We start from the raw sequence: 19,071 nt of genomic DNA, 5'->3' as shown, positions 1-19,071 counted from the left end.
GTTTAGGGACTATTGTGTCAGTTATCTTTAACATAATGGCTTATACTAAAGTCAAACAAATGTACCTATAGGAGAGAATTAAGATACTTCATTATTTGTTTAGGTTTGAAAATGTACTAAATCAGCAAAATTTTGAGAAGTACGTCAATAAAATAATAAAAATTTATAAACAACAGGAATCCTGAAAAGTTACCTTGAGCATGGTGGAAATATTATGCAAAGACCTATTAAGTTCTGTGTACTACAATTCAACAAAGTCCTCTCACGTTCTGTATACTACAGTTATGTAGTCATCTCAAGTCCTGTTTAGTACAATACTAAAAAGTCATCTCTCGTTCCGTGAACTACCTGTGTGATCTGGGACCCTTCTAGTAAATCTAGAGCAAAGTGATAATTGGTGGTTGAGTTTTTGTTTTTATACCACTCGAACCACTTTTCATACTTCATAGGTATTAAGTATCATTTGTTACTGAAATATAACCCCCCAAAACACAACGAAGCAATGAAGCAGTTTCATCCAGCCAACAATAACTATACAGTACTGTAGGCAATGTCCATATTTTCGTTCCAGTTACTTTTTCGAATACAATAATAGCCATATTCATACGTATCATATTTTCGTCTCGCAGCTCGCAGAAATGTACATAGAACAATTAATTTTACCATATGTTCACTATATTTGTTTCTCAATACTGACCTTTTCACTGTGTGACAATCAATACAAATCATATGTTAATTTAAAATACCTTCAAAGATGACTTCACGGTGAAGCTCTTGTCAAAGGCTGACCTGCATTTTTTGGAGACTAGACTGTCAACAAAGCAGCATGTAAACAGAACACAGATTTCACTTCAGGATCACCGCCAAGGCCTTATTACTGTCGCCGAAATACACACAGAAAACCACACCATGAACTCATATTCTCAAGAATAAACAATTACTTTTAAATCCCTACCAAAAATACATAAATATAACTCTCCTATCACCACCAAAATGAGAGAGAGGACAAAATGTTCTAAAAATAGACTACAACTACATTCGTAGGGTACTGAACTGGAAGTACTATTGTAGCCGGATTCCAAATAGCCGACACAACTCCAATTGTAGCCATATCATGATAATTCAAGGAAACGAAATATTTTATGTGATTATAATGGTAAAAAAAGAAAAGAATTATTAACTTTTTCAATTTTATGCAGGATATTTACTGTAAAAAAATAACAGAATAAAATTATCTTAGAAAGGACTCTATACAAAACAAATATTTTCTCTTGTCATTCGTTCCGTTAAAATATTGCTTCATTTATTGATGGCTGTGTTTTGTAAACATGGCGGAAGTAGTTAAATCTGTCAAAGATTCTAAATTTGGAGACTATTAGCGCACCGATTATCACATAGGTCGATATATATTTCAGGATACTTAAATACGTACTGGAAAACAAAAACAGGAGCCCATATCAATATTTAAATGAATTTCATAATGCATGTCATAGTTTCACTATTTCATATTCCCTTCCTTCTCTGCTCAATTCTATAGTACAAGTCACATGGGTATGCTCATTTACTAATTTTAAATACAAATTATTCTTTTAAAATGTTACACTAATTTGCTTTAACCAAAGTTTGTTCAATCCTGATTATTGAATGCTCTGCACCTTAACTATCGCCAAGAAACTTCCAGACGAAAATTATCTATCGCTATGGACTTCTGTAATGGTAGTCCTACATGTAAGACCTCAACGCTGATATTTATGTTTTGGGCGTCTAAGTCTTACTGCCCAAATAACGGAGCTGTATAGCATGTTTTTATGTCACACTCTTGGCAGCCCATATTAGCGCTTTTCTAAAAATTAAAGTTATAATGTTTTAGTCAGACTTTACCTACTCTGATGTCTTTTTCCTACTAAATTAAAATTCACACACAAGCAGATGGACATGTTTTCAAGTTCTGTTGGTCTGCATTTCAGTTGGCTGGACTGCGATGGAAGCTGGGAATACCAAAATCGGTTAAAAGTAATGATAAGAATCTCGAACGAAACAATGCTATCTAAACACTTTCTGCAATATTAACCCTTTAAGTGCTATATTGTTTTGCAGTACAAGATCCCTCAGTGCTGAATTGTTTGAGAAAAAGAAAGAAAAAAACTGCACAGTTTTTAAATTATGTGCATTTTAATAAATATACACAATAGATACACAACCCCTTTATGAAAAATGATGGTGGATGCCTAAACCTTAAGATTAGCATCAAGGCACATGTGTAAGTTTAACATATTTGCATGTACAGGTGCAACTACAGGTAAAAAGACAAGTTGTAATTGTTTTTCATCTGTATTTTTGTTTGTTTTTTAATGGAAAAGTTCAAATATATATAAGAAATATTATATTCTTTAGTAGTTCAACCATGTTCATGTACATGTTATGTTATATCTAAATTGTGAAAATCACAGGTAAAGAAAAGGTAACAGTTTTGTAAACATCAACTCCATGAATGTGACAGGTAAGTTTAGACCCCCAGAGTCAGTAGTAAATGTTCATGAATTTTTTTTAACTTATTATTTATTCTAATATATTTGCATTATCTCATGTCAACTTGTGAGCTTACAGAGTCGCCCATTGTGTTTATTACCTGTTCAGGTGTTATTCTAACTCATCTGAACTACTGCATTCATATTGTTTGTAATTTACACGTTTGTGGAATAACCTGAAACAATCAGGTACTCAAAGTGCCACTTGGCATGTCTTACATCTGAAAGATGTTTGCTTTCTTTTGAATCCCTCATGGTCCTTTCTTTTCTTATTACAAGCAACACAATCATGTGCAGGTTGTGCTTGTTTAGCTCCAGGTGTAGCTGGAATAAATTCAGGGAAATGCCTCCCAATGAGGCATTCGGGTTGGTCAAAAGCAAATTTTTTTCCTCTCTTAGTAGGTTCAGACACATCTCCTGCTTCTGAACCAATGACTTCACTACTGAAACATATAAATCATGATGACTTAGTTTCTTCTGCATAGGTGAGAATTTCAGGTACAACTGATAGGCATTTACAATACCTACATTCAACAGATGAAAAAATAGTTTTCTCCACCATTTCTTGGATTTTCTTACTACAGGATTGTATTGGTTAAATTGGTCACTTAAATCTACTCCTCTCATGTTTCTCATATAATCCACAATACATATGGGTTTCATTACAGGCGTGTTTGTTGCAAAATTTGTTTAACTGATCACTGCTACCTTAGCTTTATGAAAACTTGAGATCATATTTACATCTCGTTTGTCATGATATTTCACCAGTAGCAAATTGTCCTTTCTGCAAAAAATACTTACCATGGTTTAGTTTTTGTTTTACCTTCATTGCCTCTGCAACACCTCCTCTTTTAGTTCGCAAGGTTCCACATGCAGAGGTATTTAGCAACTCAAGTTCCTTAAAAAGTTCAGGTGATGAATAATAGTTATCCATACATACTCTGTGTCCTTTATTCTAAAGACTACACTTGCAGAGCAAACCAGTCACAATTTTTGTTGTTTTACTCAGCTCATCAGTGTTTATTTCTAGTCCTTCACAATAATTGTCAAGGTTTCCACATGTTTTACCAGCATAAATGCAGTAGCCAATACGATATCCACTGCTTGCCTCACACACCTGGAACAGATTTATGCCAAACTTGTTAGGTTTGGCAGGGTTATAAACTCGAAATTTCAGATGACCTTTCCAAGGGCAGGTAGCCTCATCAAAACTGAGGTTCATATCTGGTGAATAAACCTCGGCAAATGCTTCGTTATTTTCAATCATTGGGTGGATCTTGTGTTAAGCGTCACCTTGATTTTCTCGTTATCTGCCAGGTGTAAATTGCTTAAAATGGCTAGAAATCTATCCCTACTCATTTTTTTGCTGAAGTATGGGGTTGATATCACATCATCAGTAGCCCAGTATGAATCGAGATCAGATTTATGTACCAAACCCATTGCTATAATCACTGGAAAAAAGAGTTTTAGCTGCTCAGGTGTGACAGGCTGCCATTTCTTTGCGCGATTGTTCTCCTTCAAGTCTGCCCCAGGAACTCTCTGATCTGTATTAACGATTTGTTTGATCTACTATAAGATGCAATAACTCGTCATCAAACAAAAGTCTAAAATAGTCAATAGATTCAGTATTCACCATCTCAACATTTAATTTTGAAGTACCAGTGAATGGGGGGTTGACAGGCATGCCATCTTTTCTCGTCCAGCCAACATGCACATCCAACTCTAGTTCCACATAAATTCCTGGCTCAAAATCACTCATGGGTATTTTCATCAACACTTCACCGGCTCCAGTAATTTCATCCTCCTCAAATCCTTCAAAATCATTGATGTCATCACTATTAGAAGTCAGTATTTGTTGCAAGAAATCACTGTCATATTCAGCATCAGCCATTTACATTTTTTCCAGGTACCACATGCTCAGAAAACTTCTTTGCTAAATACATAGTAAAGTACAATAGAATGCTTGTTTCGGGCCTCTATGAACCAATCAAATGTAGTTTTACAAGCAGTCATGGCAAGTTGAAGTAATAGGATGTGTACATTGTTGCTTACCTGGAAAATGACTTAAGTCACGACAAGCACTATGAGACCTAGACCAACAGCATGACTAATGTCGCAACTAGCACTTTAAGGGTTAATATATTTTTATTCGTTTAATTAGAAATGAATTCTTCAGCTTAACCTGATTTCGACATTCCCCGCTTCTGACGCATTCCAGCCAACTGAAATTTAGGCCAACAAAACTTGAAAACAGGTCCATTTCTTTTGTGAGAATATGAATTTTATAGAGAAAAAACATCAGAGTAAGTAAACTCTGACTAAAACATTATGACTTTTCTTTGTACAAAAAGCGTCATTATTGGCTGCCAGTTGTGTGAGATAGTCCTGAAATTGTTTCTTTCATTACGATGTTAGTCGACATAAAAAACAATACACAGCACCATTATTTAGGCAGTAAGATATATATATAAATATCAGCGTCGAGGTCTTACATGTAGGACTAAAACAAAGGTGGCCATGTACTAAACATGGGTCAAAATAAGAGTGTGTCCAGTAGAATTGTCTCAATTGAGGGTAGTACGAATTTGTTATTAATATGTGTACCTTTCATTGTGACATCACAGCACCTGACATTAAATCCGGATTGTACTGGGTCACAACTTCACCCAAAAATGATTATGTACTTTAACATTGACTTTGCCATAAGCACCTATTGGGGCATCAAAATAATGACCTTCCAAAGGAACATAGATGTATATGAACCCAAATGAAGTGAATACTTGCCACTTAAAGGTATGAAAAATCAAATTCTAAAAAATGACATCCATTACTGAAATACTTGGTGTTGGATGCCTATATGACCTGTGTGACTTGTACTATAACCATCGTCCTTTCTAATACTTTAAGGGGTATTAGTAATGCTCAATTCAGTACAGGTGGGTGGGGGATGATATTCTGTGAAGAAATAGCTAAATATTAGACCGAAGCTATTTGCACAGCCGCCATGTGGCCACTTTTGAAAAGACTTCCCACAACTGCCCTGCGGCCACTTACAAAAAGACTTAACATGGCCACAGTTAACTTTACAAAATGTCTCTTACCTGAGCTTAGAAATAATATTCATATGGCCGTCCATTGCATAATTTACTTAAAGCAGCTGTCATCTATCTGGTCTATTTTTCAAATGACTATAGGCAATGCTGGTACAATATTACACTATCACTGCATCTTCTGCAATAACATAATCATTTGTGTCACCAATCAGATCTATAATGTCATATTGAAAAATTGCCTATAACACGTGTTAACACCCATTCATCCTAACTGGATGGTTGAAAAAGCCAAGTGCACAACAGAACATATGTTCTCCATATTGTTATGTCTTACACCTACATTGATGGTTTTGTGGAATGATCATTTTAAATAGCAATGAAGTACAATCGTCTGTATGACCATTTTTTGCTATTTGGTTTGGAAGTGAAAGTACCTTTAACACTATTAAATCATATTATTCAGAACATAATTTTATGCAACTAATCTAGATAATATTTTTCCATCGTAATTGTCACATAAAGCAACATGAGGCCTTTTATTAAAAAGTTCATGGGTTGGAAATGGATGGCCTTTCCCTCCGTAGCAAACATGTTTTTTCTGGTTTTATTTTAATTTGGAAACAATAATCAAAATATTTCAGACTTGTCCATAATGTTCTTACTTATCACCATGCAGATAATCTTTACTGTTCTGCCCACAAAGTGGCCATATGAATAGTCTTGTCAAAGGTAGCCACATGGCAGTCGTGTGAATGGACACTTCCTAAATATTATGTTAATAGTGATGTCTCATTTCTCTCAGTTAAATATACTGCACCACTTAGCAGTGAGTGTGTGTAAGAATAACTTATAATAAAAACAGTTCCATAATTTTTTGTCTACATACTTTAAAGCAGTGTACAGCAATATGGAATCTGTGTGTGGTGAAAATGAAATGCCATTGTCATTTCTGAATAATGCACTTAGTAGATTTTGAGTAAAACTTAGAGATATTAAACATGAACTTTTATGTGCTCATGCTGCATGCAAATAAAATAGATTTAGTCCTGAACAACCTTGACAGAAGTTCATAAAAGAGGTATGAAGGCATGTATTGTGGCCATAAACAGCATTTTATGATGAAGACAACAACATAATTATGGTTGTCATAAATACATAAAGAAGGTCACTAAATAATAACAACACCAATAAGATAAAAACACCTAAATGATATGATTATAAAAACAAACACTATGAAATTAGAAAACATTAAAAAAAAACATGCTGAGAATATTTAAGGTAGGAAACATTGTTAGGTCTTTAAGTTTGTTCTTGCAGTCAAAACATTGTTTTTCATTGACTGTTTTACTTGCACATGTCCAGAACAGTAAAAAATCACCACTAACATATACCTAACTAATTGCAATATAACTTCGAACTATTTTCTTATACATGACCTGTTTGACACTTTTCAATCCAGTGTAGAAAAGCACACGGATGTATACATAAATACCTGTTATATTCAGTCATAAACTCATTTGGCCCCAGAGATTTTTGTCATTTTCGCCTGAAATGAGGGTAGGATAAACATTTTGGAGATTAATTATGAATACATCCAAATATATCTGCTTTCAGTTTTGATTGCCTAGACTGATGTCTAATTGTGCTAGAAACATTGTTTTTCATTGGCTATTTCACTTGCACATGTGCAGAATGGTAAAAGTTGGAGGGGGGGAAGCTTATTGGACACATCATTTTCATTTCCTGGCCACTTCTTACTCCCAATCCACAACTTATCCTACGTTTTGCAAAGGTTCACCTGTCTATATCTATTTCAGACTGGTCTGCCATACATCATAGACCAAAAAGTTTAAAATCCAGACAAAATCTGATTCTGTCAACAGGCAAATTTTGGGTGTAAAAAAATGGTTTTAAAAACATGTTTTTCAATCTGCATTTTGTAATGCAATTAGAACATCCAGATTATTTCGTATCATCACAGAGATACCTCTGTCTGCTTTTTTATAATACCACCCGCCTTGATATATCTTACATGACCTTGATGCTACAGAGCTCAGAAGGTGGGTACAGCCTCATCACATTGAGTTGAACATTTTGTTTCCAAAACCAAAATTAATGATTCAGGTTAGGTAGAAAATTAACTTGATTATGGATAAGGTCAAGTCCAATGTACAGTGTTACATTATCAACAGTATATAATAAAATAAATAAATGGAGAAAAAAAACCTAATAAACAATACAAATTAAATATACATAACATTATATTTAATTAAATGCCAACCCACTTAAGAAATATGATAAGAAGGAAACATACAAATAAACAAGGGCAGCCCCTCAGTCCTGTGGAGAAATTAAAATAGATGCAGCAGTTAGTATGCAGAGTATTGACCAGCAATTGTTTATTTGGCTTTTTTGTATTACTTTCAATTGTTTTTTTTATATTTTATATTTTTTTTACTTCAACAATTTCCTTGCTATATTTCAGATAATTTAACCCTCCATCAAAATGCCAAGTTCAGAAAAGAGCAGGAAAGAACTGTATCTGGCCAAAAGTCTTGGTCAGTTGAATACTATGTCTGAACTGCCTCCAAAAATGAACAGCACAAGTGCTAAAGTGTAAGTAGAATATATTGCCCCTGAAATATGGTGATTTATGAGTTTGCTAATGGATAATCCATTTCTTCATTGCATGAAGTAACCTTTCTTTTTTGCATAATATACACTTGTTTCAAGGACCTTAGGTTTCGTTGATTCATAAGTGTGTCTTGAAGTGTACATTTTGACGTTTGTAAAGTTGGGTTGAATCCTTGTCAAGAATCTTTATAGAATTTTACATTGTTTTGGGTTTTCTTTTTGCAAGACATGTACAGTTCTAAGCAAGCAATGTCTGCTTTAACTGATTATGAGCAACTGATGTTGCATTGCAAGCTAGATGCTCTTGGGTTGTTATTTGTAAATGCATTGCAGGAAAAATTGAGCAGCCATCATGCTATCAGGTTAAAGCACAAAATATTCACTAACTGAAATAGGACATCTAACGAGTGACACAGCCAGGTGAAGTGGGCAACTAAGTTGCCTAAAAATTGTAAACTTTGACTCCATCTGTTTTGGAAAGTGAAAACGACTTCGCTCTGTGATATTTTTACAAGTACATTGAGTACGTTTCTTTTTAAGGCTCCCATGCTTTAGCCAGGTTAATTCCAGTGTTTTGTTTCAGTTCAAAGTGATATGTAGGCATAAAGCAATCAAATAGCTGTTGTTGATATCAGTTGTACTGACTAACTCTTGCCCTTTAAATAGCATGTGTTTTAATAGCTGACTGACATTAACCATTTCACAAGTAATATAGCAACTATCACTGCCCGATTTCTGCATGTTATTCTTTGATATTAGAAAAAGCTTATGTTTTAAGAATAGAATCTGTGATCTGAATATTTTAACTGCCATGAGTACATTATTTTCTTTATAAACTCTGTTTGAAATCGTAAGTGAACTTGTCATGAGCAAATAATGGAAGACATCAGTGTGTCTGGGAAGTACCACTTTATTAGATTGTCTGTTTTTGTAAACCATTGGTAGATATATTCAAGAAAATAAGCAGTTCATAGAAAGCAAAGTCTCAATATTATGTTTTTAAAATGCAATAATGTAGGTCAGAAACTTATGGGACAAGTCTGTATTGTGGAATTGGAGAAGATGTACAGTCAAAGTTGTTTTCTGACTTCATTTTTTTTGTGTGTGTGAAACTATGAAGACAAAAAAACAAGTACAATATAACCAATTCCTAACATTACTACAAGCATGTAGACAAATAAAAAAGCCCTTTAAATCTGCAATCCTATCACTGGACTGTTGTAACTAAGCTATGAGGGTCGAGGGTTTGAACAGCAGCCAAGTCATAGCAAAGATTTGTAAAAATGGTACTAGCAGCTGCCTCACTTGGAGCTCATTAAGAGGTTAGTGTTTGGAATTGGTCAGCCTGGTGTCCAGATAATGTGACTGGCAGCATTATGCCCCAGTGTGAGCATCACTATAAATTGCCACGCTGCAGACATCATAGTGATATGACTAAACTTGTTAATTTAAAAGCTATGTTAAAAATCCAAATCACACACACTTATAATAAGTATGTAAGATTGGTTCTTTGGTGTCCTCTTTGTCAGACAATAACAGCATCTATTGGATAATTTCATTGATATTGCTTAAATTTTAAGCCAAAGATCCTGTTAATGCTGTATCTTTTGCTGAACCGTAAAAGTAAACTTTTTTACACAATACCTATGACGAACTATTTGCATTCATATGGAAATAAATTGGGTGTAATCTGTGTTTCAAAAATAAGTAACATGGGCAACTATGAAAATTATTAAAAAACCTTATGTGTGATGAAACACTAATGTTTTGACTATTGTTTGTTGGTCTTCATGACTCCAGCTCATCATACAACAAAACATGTATAGCAGATTCTGCATTATGTATTGTCCATCAAACATCAGATACTAGTATCAGTAAGAAAAGACCAATAATGTTTAACCATTCAGAACATACACATACTTGCATAAAGAAGGTCAGCATTTACAGCAATCAAGTGAAATTTCATTATAATAAATCAGATGAATTCAGTATGTAAAACCAGTAGTTTCACGTCAGCCATGAGAACTCATTGTTTTGTGTCAACTCCTGAAGACAGAGAGACTCTCTGTTCAGTTTAGTCCTGTTCACATTCTTGTTTTGAAGGGAAATTAAGTTGGATAAACATATCTGAATGAAAAATTCATATGAAGTTACAATTTATGAAGATTTAATGATGAGCAGCATCGTACTTGACACAACTACTGGTGTCGTCTGCATCATCAGCAATTACATTCGGCACATAACAATAACAGATACATAAATGTGTCAGGGTAAGTTATAATTTTTGCATTTCCAATCACTTTATAGTGTTGAATTTCCACTCTTTAAGTGATGTATATACATTAAAATTAATGGCATAATTGGGGTAAAATATAAGAAGAAAAAATACCCCAACCCATTGTATTAAAGCTTTAGAGTTCCAGGTCTGTTACAGAACATTTTATATCTGTTCAGCCTGGTCAAGACAGCAGAGAAAATGTTGAAGGAAGCAGAACACAGTGAGAGAATGTCAGACGAAGAACGGGCCTACGTTCTCTACATGAAGTATTTCAATGTTGTCTCTTTCATCAAGAAAACTGCAGATTACAAGAAACAAAAGGTATGACATTGAATAATTATTAAAAATAGAATTATTAATTTCATGGGGTTTTAAGTATTTATTGCTCATTAGATAAGAATGCAGGCACATCATGCTTGAATATAAAATGACCTACAGTAGGACTTTCACCATTTTACATGAGTAATATGCATCATTAACCCTTACCTTATAGAGTGTATGGCTTTGTAGCCCTTCGATATACATGTAGCAAAGTTACCCAGTGCAGTGTGCTATAAATAGAACACTTGTTACCTATTTGACTCCATACACATAGGCCTGCCTGTTAACTCTAAAGCAGTGTAGTGTATGTTGCATTTAACAGCAATTTTAACCGTTTAACATTTTTGGTACACATCTGTTACGTATGGAAAAATTTAAGAGTAAAGTCGGATCATTATAGCTGTGTAATTATTTTTCATGGAAGAATTTTTTATGTGCTTTAAAATCTTGAGAGAACTCGTTCACCGTCAAGTCAGTGAAGCCACGTGACCAGTCGGAGCTGCTATTTCTCATACTAAAAAATGTACAAGTTCTTTGCGTCTGCATCACTAAGTCATCTGAATTTGATAATTTATAAAAACTAATTGCTGCCTACATCAGTATCAGAGCCTTACATAAGTTATTGAAGCTTTTATTGTTGTGATTCTAATCGTGAAAACTCAGTAAGTACTGAATGAAATGTGTGACCTCCATTTTGGAGTGGAGAAAACGACCTAGTTATTTAAATAGCAGATTTCAACCAGAACATAAACAGTGACCACATGTTCTGATGTAATGGTCATTCACAGCACTGAATAAAGTATCTAATATCGGGTTTTCCCTGATGTTGGCGTTACGGAAACCCACTTAAAATGGCTGATGTTTACACCAGGCATCAAAAGGTGCTTGTATGCAAATCAGGTAGAGGCATCCAAAGACGCTTCCATGTGAATGAAGTAGAGGCATCTAAAGGTGCTTGCATGAGGTAAAATACACAGCTTTCTAATATTTGAGTTTATTTGTTGACCCCAAAAATGCTTCTTTAGAGTTAATTTTTAGACACAAAATACACAGCTTTCTTACATTTGAGTTAAGGGTGGTTCCAGTAAAACATATATCCCCCCGGGGACAGTACTTCAAAAAAACTTCTGTAGGAGGATGTGTTTCGAACTGTTTTGATTTTGACAGTGGAAGGTTGGTTAGGAAAATCACTTCTGTTGTGGGTTGTTCTAACAAAATAAGAAATCGCTGGTGGGGTTGTCAGAAAGAAGATAATTAAAAAAACGAATATATATTTAAAATCGCATCTCTACCCTCTCCTAACGTGAATAAAACATTGGGTCAGAAAATGATGGCCAGTACACGCGAGTGCACGTAATTTGTACGAATTTGCGTACTTTTAAAGCAGTGATACATGTTCGGCAAATTACGTCAATGCCGCGGATATTTAAAAAAATGTGCTTTGCGCAGTATGCGATTTTTATTAAACTTTAAAATTTAACTTTAAAAGTGCATTTCGCGACGTAATTCGTGCTGCGGCAGCTGTCTCACATCGCTTGGTGTGACATCCAGATATTTGGATACTTCGGTTCGACATGAATGGCTGTTAAACTAAATTTGATTCATTCTTTGGCCCTGGAACAAGCAATTTATGGAGTTTTAGCCTTACTTTCATCGTGGAAGTTTTACAAATGCGTGTTTCCAATAAGGGCCACACAGGAAACCAAAATGGTTGAATCACAACACGGTATGTTTTCATGTATATCGGTCTGTTGGACATTGGAAAAATGTCACTGGAAATACCAGTGTGTGATTTTGAGCCTAAAATTGATGTTGAGTGCAAGTCCGATGTATGTGTTGGATGGACAATATACCGGTTACATTTATTAAATATACCCATGTCTAAACAAGCAGACTATGGGAATGTTGGACTTAAAACCCTAATACAGCATTATGGAAGAGAAAAATCTGGCATAAGAGGCAGCAAAACACTGATTCAAGGAAGTGAATTTTTGGCAGGGTTCATATTAGTGAAAACTGACAGAGGTCTCGGAAACGCTTATAATCATGCATAGTTGGACGGCAATTTTTTTATTTAGGTGGGCGGTAAAATTCAATGATTTGCCAGTCCTGCTTCAGTTACCTGTATAGTGGGAAAATGTGCTGATCAGTTAGCTGTAATGATATTTAAAATGACAGAATTTAGTGGTTGAAAGCACCCCCGCCCCAGTCGTTACCATTATAAGAGTACATCAAAAGAACATGCTGCAGTAGCTAATCGGCAAGATCAAAGGCTTTGACTGGCAGCTGGTTGGGAAAATCTACTGATATTTACAGTGCTTGAATTCAGAGGTAGAAATATCCAGAGATGTACATGTGGTCATTTATAACAGTACATCAAATAAACAACTTTAGCTTTCATTCTTGTGTTCATTTCCGATCAGTTAGCTGTGATGATATTTACAATGACAGAATTTAGTGGTTGAAAGCCACCCCCACCTCGTCGTCACCATTATAAGAGTACATCAAAAGAACATACTGCAGTATTTACAGTGCTTGAATTCAGAGGCAGAAATACCCAGAGATGTACATGTGGTCATTTATAACAGTACATCAAATAAACAAATTTAGCTTTCATTCTTGTGTTCATTTCTGAGTGTAACGGAATAAGCAGTACACGTGATCTCGGAATCATGACATGTTGAGACATAGACTTCATTGAGTATTTCTGGGATAGAGATATCCAAGAGAGAATACCCATGGGGTCATACATGTGAGATGTTGAAAATTGCACAATCATAAAGAACAGTAACTTGTTCAAGCTAGTTATGCATATGCGTTTCAGACAGCAGGCAATGAAAGGAGTTCACAGCATAGAATAATATTTGTACACTGAAGAGGAGGATCATATTAAATTCAGAAATAATTAACAGATTTATGCCCGTAGGGAACATCAGAGAATCCCCATACAACATAATTAAGTTTGTGTAGATCTCAAGTTGGTAGAACCACTGAGCAACAAAAGAAGAGAAAGACAAACGTTTGTATCATGCAGATGTATGACCAAATGATGTACATGCTCTCCATGTGCAAAAATTAAATGACATTAAACATAAGAGACTGACTGATCTGTGTAAACTCGAAGCAAGATGGATAAAAATTTGTCCTGTTTGTGTTCGGTTCTTCCTATGTATATTTTGATCATGGTGGTATTTTCTGCAGACCTTTTGGCACTTAGTTCCAAGCCATCATTTGGTATTTGTATTGCAAAGTGGATAATTAAAAATGTCATTAACTGATGATGAAATTGATGAAAAAATACTTGATGTCTTTTACCACACTACTAATGTGTTCATCATGATTCTTTTTTTTTTACCATCTCCTTTAGTCTTACTGGTACCAGTGCTTTTAATAAAATTGTAACTTCTATTTTCTTGCAATCTAAATATTTGTAATGATGTGTTATTGTCAAAAGGTAAAATGTGCTTACTGTTGTAAAATCTAAAACTTAATTAGTAAGGGACTAAAGTAAAAAGTGGACAGAAGTTACTGCCATATTACAATGCTGTTAGAAACAACAGAATAGTTGTACAAGATATATTTTGCACAAAGTTGTAGAACTAGCGCTCGTATTGTCACCACATATTCTACTTAAATAATTATATTGTAATTTCTGTATATTCCTATCAGTATTTTCCCAGTGGTAGTTATTTTCTGATCTGATGTTCATTTCTTGTGCAATTTTTACACATCAAGAATTCTCACCGTATCATTAAAAAACAATGTAATCTGCACCAAATTGAGTTGTTTGAGAAGAAATTATTTTTTTAAACCCAAATATCACTGAAGCTGTGAGTTCTTGCATTAAAGTCTCACATTAAATAACATTTGAAGTAGCCATGATAGTAGTTCAGGATGCAACTGCACCAATTTCACCTTTGGTATATCCAAAACTTGAATGTGATGGAGGAACTTTATGAGCTCCAAAATAAATACATCAATTTTAGAACCTGTTCACTGACTATGAATCAAGTATCCGAGTCCAACTGAATTGCTAGAAATTTTTGAATTCTTTTGACAACATCATAATTAGCTGTCAAATATGGAGTAAGCCTATAGTCTTTATGCCATCCCAACCAAGACCCCACCACAACCACATGACCATGCCCAATGACATCACAGTAATAATCGCTCTACAACTAGAGATGACATCTCTTCGAGAATTTTGATTTCAGTAGAGCTGTAACAGAGTGGAACAGTAAGAAAGAGTGACAGATATTTAAGTGTTAGGGAGATATTTAACAATGGCTGTTCCCACCACCACCACTTCCTCATTGGAGATCACACACACACAAAACTTAGAGTACATCCTGAAATCCTGTCAGCATCCCTGCAGAGGAGATAACTTGACTATTCAGTTTTATTGGTCTCTGGTTATCCAATGGTATTTCTGTTACTTGAACATTATCTTACACTGTGTCCATTCAGCATGGTCGAAAAAGGCTTACAACCATTGAGAGTTGTTCAAGGACTCACATCACTACAGATGTGAAAGAACGAGAACCATACTAAGAATCAGTGAAGATAAAATAGAGTATATATGTGTTTGTCTGTCCCTGATTGGTTGATAATGAAAGTAAGTTTTAGTAAAAGCAATCTTTTGAGAGCTTGTCCTACTTGTAACTGAAAAAAGTGAGGGACATTGTTTTATTAACATAATTTCCATCCCTTTACAGACCCAAGTTTGGACGACTCATTACTGAAATCAGCAGCTGACTCTTTGGTGCAATATTGATAGCATACATTTCAAATTTGTATAGATCCAGAAAATGGTGGGGCTATTATGTTTTTTTCTTCTTCACAAAAGCTGTCGTCATAGATGTGTCTGTCCTGATATAAATTTGATCACGAGCACTCAAAATTTAAAGTTACTGAATTTTAATATCGTGGTGTTTGCACAAATTTACATTGGGAACTGAATTATTGCAGAGTCCTGAACTCTTAAGTTTTGTGCAGAAATATGGAATCCAAGCAGAATACATCCAGAAATGTAGAGGTTTTCAATCTTGGATTTAGTCTCCCCATTGTGTTTCACACTGATATGCATATTCACAGAACATTTGTGTAGTAATTAGTAGGAAAAGTGAGAAATTTAGATACATATCATAAACAAGACAAACAGTATGTGGGGGGAGAAGACCATAAGAACAGGCTGGAATAGAGAAGTATAAAAAAAAAACAATAATGAGTAGAAGTGTGCCTCTTTTTTATGTGTGCAACATTATTTTCTTGGCTTCAGTAAGAAATTTCATCAAATGGAAGACAATAAAGGGTGTACAGTTAACTAAACCAATATGAATTTAGCTACTTAAAAGCTGTATCAAATTGATTTTAACCTTCTGGTCTGTTTCTGTCCATTCTGGTGATATGTCCACTGAATCAGTATGGTTGGAAAAAATATTTGGCAGATTTAAAAAATTAAAAAACTTTTGGCAGATTATGATTATACCCTACTTCTGCCTGAGAGAGTGTGAATAATTTTATTTCTTGGTTTGTTGATTGTGGTTGTTGCTCAATTCAAATTCATCATTGAAAAACATTGATGCATTCTCATAGTTTGTTACAAATATTTATTACAGATGCATATCATCAGATATTGGTGAATATAGCTTGAATAAGTTATAACAGTTCTAGTTGGAACAATGAACATTGTTAAGAGAAAATCTAAGTGAGCTAAATGTAAACCTTTCAGCAGTGTGTGATGCAGGATTACTCAAGACTTTTCCATCTCGTATGCTCACCATGAAAAATCCATTTGCACCTACTGATGATGACTTTTAGGTAACTGTCAGAAAGGCATAACTGACGATATTCGACGATATTCTATGAACTGCAAAAATTACTTTAGTCAAAAGTTATAAACTCATACAGCTGTGGCAAAAATGACTGACTAGTACCTTTGCTGCTGTGGCCACAGTTAATTAGTTGGTTTGATTCAGTGTGGTTTGATTTTGGGTTTTTTGGTGATTTTTTTAACAATATATTAGGTGGAGGAAGAACCCCGAAAGACCAACAAACCTAAATTGGTTGATCTGTGACACAAACTCACTCTGTGAGATGTTTAAGTGATGTAAAAGCAAGCACCTTAGTACACTTGGGAAACTTCGGCACATGGAGCCTCTGTTGATTTGATGTTTATCTCCAACAGCTGAAGTCATTTAGACATGAGATCTCCGGGGTTTCAGTAGATCATTAAGGCCTTTACACCATTTTTAGATGAAGAGAATCTATATATGGCAGCCAGTTTTACTGCTGAAGAAAATCCAAGTCCTTTTGAGACACCAAACACCACTTATGTAGAACCACTGACCTTCCACAAGTAACTGGCAACATTCTCATTTACATATTGGAGGCAAGTAATCACATGACATGCATCTTGTACCACTGTCATAGAAGCCCCTCAGATCTGTATCACAAGATAAGTATCTTATACCTCTCTGCCATGAAAGCCCCTCAGACCATAGGTATAAGTCTCATATGAAAGACTAGAAGTGGGAGATAGAACCTGTGACAACTGGATTGAAAGTGCAGAATGTTACTGATAGGCCATCTGTAACAACTGGATTGAAAGTGCAGAATCAGTGGCCATCAGTGATGATCATGATGCTGTTGACAATACAGTTAACTGCAATGACATTGATTTTATGAGTGCTCTGGGAAAAATAATTCTTTGACTTTCATCCATTTTTTTAAATCTATGATATACAAATGTTTGAATTGCTATATTTTGTTATAACTTTATATTTGTCTTGCAACAAGGCGTAAAAATAAGACATCGGTAACTGAAAAAGATGTTCTTACAAGAAATGATATAGTTTAAAAGTAGACAAGTGATGAACATCACTTCCACAGGCATCATTGTTTTTTTCTTCTGACAAATCATATAAGTTTACCAAAACATTTATTGGAAAAAATAATAACAATGAATCATAGAATCTGACCACACATTTAAAGCAATACAAGATTTAACTATTATTCTAATCAAAAGCAGCAAGCCTGAGAACAAAGAAAAATAGCAAGACATATTGATCACTTTAGGAAACACAGGAGTTTAGTAAGGATACAAATTCATGATTACTGTATTAGAACAGAAATATCTATTATAAAATCTGTATTCATGGATGTTAAATTGGTAGGTATTAAGGGACTGATCAGTGACATCTACAAATAAAAAGCCACCATGAAAATCTGTGATTTCACAGTATCAGAGACATACTTGGCTGACAGACAAACAAACAAAAGGACAAAAGACTGATTATAATGAATGAATACAAATAAAAATATGCAGCAGATTATATGATGTATATGAATTCAGTAGATTACCTCCAGCCAGCTGTCATTTAAATCGTTTCTGTCCCCAACCCAATATTAAAATCGCTTCTACCACCCACTAACCCATACCCAGAAATTATGTTAAAAAATGTACTTCTGAAGGGGGCAGTGTTTCTCGATTAAAACACATCTGACGGTGGATCATAATATTTTTTAATTGCTTCTGTTGTGGGTTGGTTGAATTTGAAAGTGCCTTCCCCCCGGGGGGTATATGTTTTCCTGGAACAGCCCTAATATTTAGACCCAAAATACACAGCTTTCTTACATTTGAGTTGTTGTTAGACCCAAAATACACACCATTCTTATATTTTAGCGAATTTTTAGACCCCAAAATACCCTGCTTTCTTATATTTTAGTTCATTGTTTGACCAGAAATACAGTTTTCTTACATTTGAGTAAATTTTAGACCCAAAATGCACAGCTTTCTTATATTTGAGGTTTTTTAGACCCCAAATACACAATTTTTTTATATTTTAGTAAAAATTTTAGACGTAAAATACATGGCTTTCTTATATTTGAGGGTGTTTTACACCCAGACTACACTGCTTTCTTACATCTAAGTTAATTGTTAGACCAAAAATACACAGCTTTCTTACATTTGAGTAAATTTTGGACCCCAAGTATACATCTTTCTTATATTTGAGTGATGTGCTTGACCCAAAGTTCAACACTTTCTTATATTTGAGTTAATTGTTAGACCCCAAATACACATTTTTCTTATATTTGAGGTAATTTTTAGACCTAAAATACACAGCTTTCTTATATTGAGTTATTTGTTAGACCCAAAATACTGCCATTAGCTTTTTGTGGGTCAGTGGTTCTTCCCTGGGTTTTCCAGGGTTCTTCCTCCACCAGTTATACTGGCCGCCATGTATAGCCTATCTTG

General features: G+C 34.6%; 1 protein-coding gene across 1 annotated transcript in view; it reads left to right on the top strand.

Moving 5' to 3' along the window:
- Nucleotides 1-1,311: 1,311 nt before the first annotated feature.
- LOC149793244 (ubiquitin carboxyl-terminal hydrolase 8-like) overlaps nucleotides 1,312-19,071 on the top strand; it is a 116,930-nt gene continuing 99,170 nt past the window's right edge. Inside the window, exons 1-3 of the mRNA XM_089967207.1 lie at nucleotides 1,312-1,398; nucleotides 8,067-8,197; nucleotides 10,670-10,814. Coding sequence (XP_089823333.1) covers nucleotides 8,088-8,197; nucleotides 10,670-10,814 — 255 coding nt within the window. The 5' untranslated portion in view covers nucleotides 1,312-1,398; nucleotides 8,067-8,087. The remainder of the gene's footprint in view (nucleotides 1,399-8,066; nucleotides 8,198-10,669; nucleotides 10,815-19,071) is intronic.

The sequence above is a fragment of the Sinohyriopsis cumingii genome, chromosome 8 (genome assembly GCF_028554795.1).
Source record: "Sinohyriopsis cumingii isolate HCF-2022 chromosome 8, ASM2855479v2, whole genome shotgun sequence".
Taxonomy (NCBI): domain Eukaryota; kingdom Metazoa; phylum Mollusca; class Bivalvia; order Unionida; family Unionidae; genus Sinohyriopsis; species Sinohyriopsis cumingii.
The sequence above is the reverse complement of the archived record's forward strand: the minus strand, read 5'-3'. Positions and strand labels throughout refer to the sequence as shown.